The following is an 8,011-nucleotide window of genomic DNA, read 5'->3' on the forward strand; positions in this document are numbered from 1 at the left end:
AGGGGCAGCGCTGGTGTGATACTGATTCGTCCACTTCAACACGATGCTTTTCCTGGAGAACGCTTCACGCCTCAGAGAGCAGACGGGAGCTGCTGCGTATTTCAATGAAATACATAGATTTATAAGCTCCAGTCTGAGCGGGTGAAGTTTCTGTACATCACCTGAAGCAGCGCTGATATGAAGGTACGTTTACTCTCGTGATGATGGAGGGGTGGAGGTCACACATCATTCCCACTCTGCACTCGCACCTCACTCCTTGCTCTATGTGAATTTGGTGAGTGGATGGAGACACTGATGTCCACGAGCCATATTTGCACGTCCAGGTTGAGTCCTACGTCCATGAGCTTGAGCCACGTCTCAAGTCTCTCTGTCCACATGTTAAATGTTGCACGTGCTGTACTATCAGAATCATGAAGAATGTGAAGTTAGTTTCAGTTTCATATCATGTGGTTAACGGCTGCTGGACGTCTGCAGATCAAACGGTGACCGTTCCTTTGCTGTTGCCTCTCCCAAGCATCATGAGGTCACTTAGGAAGGAAAGAGGGGCAGCAATGGACAGGAAGTTAGCCACAGGTTAGCGCTAAAAAGGCAACATTTCTGAATTTAACAGAGTAACACTGGTATTTGTATTTGAAGTGTTTCCATATCCAAAATTCAAATTTAAAACACATGTTTGCTCCCGATAAGGAAAACAAATGTTCCCTGTGGTAGAATGGGGAGTAATTGAATTGACAACACGGCGAAGGTCTAATCTGGTGTGTTTCTTCATGCGGAGCAGAGGAGCGACGAGCTGAGCGAGCTCATGATGGAGGGAAATGCCCCTGGGCCACCAATGAGCTCTTGACCCCGGCTGCTCACTGGAGTGTGTGTGTGTGTGTGTGTGTGTGTGAAAACATCTCATTATAGTTGCCAACTACTGCGGCGTGGTTTGTGGCATACACTCACCAAACATGTTGACAGGATCAAACCAAGGGTCAGGGTGGGCTGGCAAACACACACACACACACACACACACACACACACACACACACAACAGTGAGATGTTGCTAAACAACCCTGATGGTTTCTTAGTTATATCTGTAAAGTATGAAAGTACAGCCTCATTATCCACCTGTGCAGTGAAATGACACCACAGTCATGTGATGATTCAAGGTAATAGATAAAGGTTACACGCTGTTCTCCCTGAGCATAGAACATTACATTAACCCACTAACAGTAACAAGGCACAGGATTATCACAGGGTACAACTTATACTAGTCATGTCCTCGCTTCCTCACCTGTGTTTTATCTTTAATATGATTATGGTCTGTATTTATATACCTTTACTAGTTTTTCTACATCATTCACACATTCATACAACACACATTCACGCTGCCGGCACAGCCATCAGGAGCACTTAGGACCCAAGGACCCGTAGAGGCGGAGCTCGGGAATCAAACCCACAACAATTATCCACTTGGTGTCTTTGTCTTTATCCTGCACGTTGGATGGAATTGCTTCATATGAAAGGTGCCACATAAATAAAGTCTGATTTTTTGGAAAATAAAACAAATCTGCTCTTCTGCTGCGTTTTATTATTTTAGACTATACTTCTATGTTGCTTATTCCTATTTTGTAAGTCGCTTTGGATAAAAGTGTCTGCTAAATGACATGTAATGCATGAATGTTTTATTTTTGCACACTTTGTAACACGTTGTGCTCTACAAATAAGCTATGATTATTAATGTTATTATTGTAATAAATCCAAATGTCTGTCCTTTTCAACAGATGCACAAACACCATGGAGAGACAGCGGTGCTCAGTCCACACACTCATGCTTCCATTGGAACAGAACATTGTTTGCATGTGTGAGTAACTGCACACTCGCAGTGTCTGACCTGACACAAGTGGCCCCGTGTCCTCGGGGAAGAAGAGGCACTCTCCTCTGAAGACTGTCCTTCCTCTGATGGACACGTGGCTACAAGAGACAACGGGACAAAAAGGACGATCATTTCTCTCTGACACTGAGACAAAAGCTTGACTAAACGGCTGCTTTAGCCCATGATGTCTCCCTCATTTGTCACCGTGTTCCTCATTGATCTGTGCTGCTCTGCGTTTGTTACTGCACGAGATTTATGAGAGACAGCGTTGACTGGTGTGTTGTGAAGGCTGAGGACAGGACAGTGATGTATTTGTGAAACCTCTTCCTCCAAACACTTCACACGGTCTTCATCACCGACAAGCACCACGGCCTCAGATCTCAACATTCCAAACATGAATACACATAAACCTCTTTATGTCGTTGAGTCTGTGTCTTTTAGATATTGTTAGCGCTCCAAGGTCGTGGCTTCCTTTCCCTTGTGTGTGTGTGTGAGATGTGTTGCAGGTGCATCCTGGGAGCTGATTGGTCGTACACAGGAGGTTCCAGTATAAGAGGCCTGAGCATCTCAGCTGCAGCAGAAGTGCTTTGAACCACTTACAGCCAGACTGCCGGCAGGCATTTGTGCTTTATAAATAAACCTTTAGCATAGTTTGTTCAGCGAGGGAGTCTCTCTTTATTTAAAGAATAAAAAAAACAATACTCTGTGTCACATGGACAGAGGATAAATAGAAATAGTGTTTCGTCAAATCACTACAAATCATGGCAAAGTTGTGTTCAAGTATTGTTTTTAGTGGCTCTGTGTGTTTGTCTGTTTGCCAGTATGACCAACAGAGGCCGACAGAGGCTTGTTGCGTGAATGTGGTGAAGTGTGTCATCACTGATCGCCTTGTTAGTATTCGTGTTTGCACGTTTGCATGTGTGTACGTGGGGAAAGTTGGCAGGATTAGATCGATATGATCGGCCGATGCTGGGGTCTATCACACCAGCCAGGACCACGGGTCCCTGAGACCACGGGTCCCTGAGACCACGGGTCCCTGAGACCACGGGTCCCTGAGACCACGGGTCCCTGAGACCACGGGTCCCTGAGACCACGGGTCCCTGAGACAGTGCAGTGGAAGATGCTGAGGGACTTCCACATCCACACAGACACACTGGTGGTGGCTAAACAACTGGACATCATTGTCAGGGATAAACAGAGGAGAGCAGTAGTGATAGATGTGACAACCCAAAGCAACAACAAGAAGAAGGAGCACAAGAACGTTGAGAAACACCAAGGTCTGAGAGAGGAGCAGGAGATTTTGGGGCAACAACAAAGATTAGCTATAAACACAGAACCTGAGTGATCTGCCTGTGCTTGGAGCAGACACAAGACTGCAGGTGGTGGAGTATGACTGCAACATTTGCTCAAATGTGGTCATCGAATGCATTTTGTGTGAAAGCTATGAAAGCGATCCACACAGTCCACTAGTGACACAGTTAGATGCTCAGAGCAGAGAAGAGGTGAATAAAGGTCAACGACTGAGGTTAAGGTCAGGGGCAGAGATAGGCCTGAGGTTACAGGAAGCACCACGAAAAGGAATGAGGTTAGGGTAAGGTGACGCTGAGGGACTGACCGGTGGTATTTGACGCTCTTGGAATGATAACGGGCTGGACTGACGTGGATTACAGTTTCTGATTATTATACAGTTTCTGTAGATTTACATGATCAGAAACTGCATCTCAGTGTCAGTGGGGATTGACTCCAGCTCCCTTGATGCTCAGAGGCTTATAGAAGTAGGAATGTACCATTTGTATGTATGCATGGGTGGGTGGATGGATCCATTATTCTCACAGATGTCTGCACAGGTGTGTGACATTATGTCACAAAGATGATGTCACAAAAATGTAAAATTACAAATATGGGCTCAACTAAATAGACCCCATGGTTTGATCCAACCACATCTAGGGTCACATGGCGCAATGGAGGTTTGCGTTGTTGCCTCACAGCATTAAGATCGCCGGTTTGGCCCTGCTGTTGTGTATGTGTCTGCAATGCTGTCAATCAAAACTGGTTCCGCCCTTCAGACAGTTCCTCCAATCACCATGCACGTTTATTATTGACATGTCAATACAACACATTACATGTTTGACACTGAGCTTCAGCCGCTGTCTTAGAACAATCACCACTTCTGTGCATGCATGCAAAATTGGGTATTAGGTTAACTGGACACTCTAAATCAGGGGTCTCAAACTCAACTGACCTGTGGGCCACTGACAGTCTCGTCTGGTCAGTCGGGGGCCAGTCAAGTAAAAAAAAAGGCCCAACTTTTTTGGGAAAAGCAACAGTTGCGGTGGACGTTATGAGCTCACATCATCAATATGCCATATTAATTCCTTTGTTAAATATGTACTCTATTGCCTCGTATGAACTTTTCTGTCTTTTACTTCTTCTATCATTTATCCATTATTTTGTACAGCACTTTGGTCCACTGTGTTTGTTTTAATGTGCTTTACAAATAAAGTTGGATTGGATACTTTCATAATATAAGAGGTTGTTTTAATATGCAACAATAAAAATTGTGTTGCCTTATGTTGAATAAATCTAATTTGTAATTCAGGGTGTCTCCCGTCTTGTCCTGGCCCAAAGAGCCAGAGTGTGACAGTCAACATTTAAACACCTCACCACAATAATTAGACTTGGTTTTGGGATAATAGTAAAATACATTACTAGTCGGTTGTGCTCCACTAGTTATGAGGGCTGGTGAAGAGCAGAGAAATGATTGTGGGGAAAAGAGATGTGCGTCAGTCCACTGGGAACACGCCCGTATCATGCCAGATTAGCAGTGCATGAGTCATCAGACGAGCTGCTGAGTTCTGCAATGTGGAAGACAAAAAGTCTGTGCCACAGGTGACGAAAGCATGCGTTAATGTCCTGGTCCTTGGTTCCTGGGATGCGACTTGAAGGTGGTGGGACAGAGGAGGATGATGGACAACCTGTCCCGTCCCCTGCACTGGGCAGCTCCTTCAGTGTCAGACTGAAACATGTGAAATGTGTGAAGGAGTGATTTCTGCTGCTGTTACACTGTAAAACAAACCACATGTAACGTGTTACGCTTCCATTTGTAACATAACACTGAGCAGTGAACAGCAGTTCGAGTATGAAGCACTGTGTCATTGAGGTTGTGCTGCAGAGAGGGGGAAACCTCTCCCCTCTGTCTGAACACTGTGTGCCTGAATGAGCTCCTGCAGCTCCTCAATGAGAACGTGCGCCGCCTGTGACGCAGCAGTGCGCCTCTGTCTGTCTGTCTGTCTGTCTGCCTGCTGCGTCATAACAGCCCTGCATCATTCATCTGAACTTTACAAGTGACATGTCGCGCGTGGACAGACACACTGACCCCCCGACAACAGCATGAGGAGGATGATGATGATGATGATGCTGATGATGGGCGTTTGTTTTTGTCTGTGCTGCAGCTGCAGCAGCGGTGCGCCACACACACACACACACACTCTCCTCACATCACATCCCCGCCACTGCCTGGCATAATTTGCAGACAGTAAGAGGAGGAGGAGGAGGGGTTTACTGACGTCAGCACTGCCGCTGTCTACAGCACCGAGCAGGCTGCCTGTCTGCTGGAACCGGACACGCCATCCATCTACCCTGACGCGGCTTTACGGATGTCTGGGCGCGCGCAGCCCGGTTCGGGTAGAGTCCAAGCGCACGGTTCGTTCAGCGGGGCGTCGCGGGGGAGGAGGAGGAGGAGGAGGTGGAGGAGGAGAGCGGCTCGTCCGGTGAGTTTAGCGGGAGCCAGACGGCGGGACGCACCGGTGTGTCTGAAGTTTATATTCGCCTCGTCACGCTTTTCCTAACTGATAGTGTGTGTGTGTGTGTGCGCGTGACAGAGGGAGTGTCGTGGAGCGTGTTCACGTCACGTCCAAACATCATTGATTTCTAAATGTTCTTCATTTGTGTTGATTCATTGAAATTGTCACGATTGTGAGCTTGACGATGTTTTCAGTTCTGTTTGTATGTGATGTTAATATTTGAACTTTATTTGAAGTTTGCAGGAGGCTGCACAGACCTGGAGGAAACCAAAGAGCCCACACTGAGTGACAAGCCAAAGTCTGCACTGCAGTGGATTTCCTCAGGTGTGTGTGCGTGAGTGTGTGTGTGAGTGTGTGTGTGAGTGTGTGTGTGTGCTCCTTCTCATTAAAACCTGAAGACGCTGCAGAAGCTTTTGGAGAAACTGTGTGGAGGTTGCCCGTCCTAAAAAAACTGTGCCACCTACCAGTTTCCAGACCAAAGAACGCCCCTGATCATGTGATCACTGAAGCCAGCAGGCCTCAAGACTGCAGAGCTGTGACTGAACTCTGGGTTCACTCACTCTCTCTCTGGATTTAAAGAAATCAAAAACTGCTTTGATGTCTGACCTAAATCTTCAATCCTAAAGCAAAGACCAACCAACGCTTCACTTTCATCTCCTTGCACTTGGAGGACTTGGTGGTTTTGGATGAAGAAAGTTGGATCTGTTCTTCAGGAGGTTGCAGGTAGAGGAAGGGTGTCAAATTCCATGTCAGGGACATTAACACGTGTCATTAAAGACAGACCGAGTTTTTGTTTTGGTCTTCTTCAAAGCCACTACATGTTACTTTAAATGGTAATAGTCCTATGGGCTCCAGTTGCAATGGCAGCTGAAAGTTTCCAGTACCGGACGATCTACGAGTACAGGAGGGAGCGTGTGGATGATATCAGTCTCCAGCTGGGCGACGTGCTCACTGTCCCCAGGTACCAGGAGGGGGAGGAACGGAGCCCCAAAGGCTGGCTGCGTGGCACCAACGAGAGGACCAAGGAGCAGGGAACATTTCCAGGGACCTTTGTGGAGTACATTGGTGAGAGTCCTGCATCTAAACCCTGGCCCAGGCCTGCAGCGTGGACCAATGTGGGGCCTCAACCTCAGGGAGCAGCTGCAGCTTCAGGTGAGTGCTGATCCAACACCGAGACAGTTCTTTGAACGTGTGGTATCGTGATTGAGTGTACAGAGCTTGTCGTGGTCGATTGCCGCCATGTGTGATTGGTGTCTGACCACTCCGGTGAGAGTGGGTCATATATAAAGATTCTCAAACGGACTCACCGACAGTGGTCTTAAGAAGTGATGAGCCTGTTCCACCTCATATGCAGCACACACACTAACCTAAGAACCTAACATCTCATTGGTCAATTTGGTCCAAAGGAGCGATGAGAACCTGAGGCTGATGGCAGCTCTGACTGAACTGGACCCGTTAAAGGGTTTTCTTTTCAAACACATCACACACGGTCACTTTACTGTACGTGTGATACTGACAGCGAGACGCAGCAAACGCTCGGCGGCTGCTCAGCAAGGACTGAAGCTATTGTTTATCCCACAAGTCACTAACTGCATGATTAGTCATCCTCGTACACAGCCGTGTGGAGGCAGTCGTGACAGAGCTTCAGTGGGATGCTGCGTGGAAATCAAGCTTCAAAATAGTTTTCACCGACATTCTGTCTCTGCAGTAGCCGCAGCTCTGTGTGTGTGTGTGTGTGTGTGTGTGTGTGTGTGTGTGTGTGTGTGAAGCCAGCTCTGGTCGCAGTCAGACTGTGATGTGATTTTCTTTTTACTTTCTTTGCATCTCGCTTGAGATGATACATGCTTTCATGTCTCCAGAAAATGTTGCTAGATTTGTCGCTCGTCGCCCGCGGGGTCCGAATACTCGCTCAGTATAGCAACAAAGTTGCTAAGTTGGCAACACTGAGCCTCGGAGTCAGCTGCATTTGCAGTGGAGCTTGAAAACACAGGGTCGTATGAAGAGCCGGTGTATCCAGAGCAGGAACCCTAACCCTCGGCTAAATCGAGGCTGTTGCATACACTGGAACGCTCAATCACAACACAGTACATGGCTTCCACAGCTATCCTACAACTACAAGCCGAGGATCCTCTGAAGCATCTTGTCTCCTTGACTCGCTCTTCTCTGACCTTCACTCTTTTTACTGCTGATCATTCTTTAACTGAAATAGCAAGAAATACAGGAATCCATTCTCTAATAAACATTGACCTCAATTTGAATTATCCAATATGAATTCTGTTAAAAGATGCACTTTCTAATGCATATGTAATCACTTTTTTGTGTCCGTACCTTTTAACTATGAGTCCTTTG

General features: G+C 46.9%; 1 protein-coding gene across 2 annotated transcripts in view; it reads left to right on the forward strand.

Moving 5' to 3' along the window:
• The first annotated feature begins 5,611 nt into the window (after window positions 1-5,611).
• LOC122781191 (phosphatidylinositol 3-kinase regulatory subunit alpha-like) overlaps window positions 5,612-8,011 on the forward strand; it is a 93,660-nt gene continuing 91,260 nt past the window's right edge. For both annotated transcript variants that reach the window (XM_044044748.1, XM_044044747.1), the window contains exons 1-2: window positions 5,612-5,629; window positions 5,899-6,814. In XM_044044748.1, coding sequence (XP_043900683.1) covers window positions 6,493-6,814 — 322 coding nt within the window. In that variant the 5' untranslated portion in view covers window positions 5,612-5,629; window positions 5,899-6,492. The remainder of the gene's footprint in view (window positions 5,630-5,898; window positions 6,815-8,011) is intronic.

The sequence above is a fragment of the Solea senegalensis genome, linkage group LG14, assembly GCF_019176455.1.
Source record: "Solea senegalensis isolate Sse05_10M linkage group LG14, IFAPA_SoseM_1, whole genome shotgun sequence".
Classification (NCBI taxonomy): domain Eukaryota; kingdom Metazoa; phylum Chordata; class Actinopteri; order Pleuronectiformes; family Soleidae; genus Solea; species Solea senegalensis.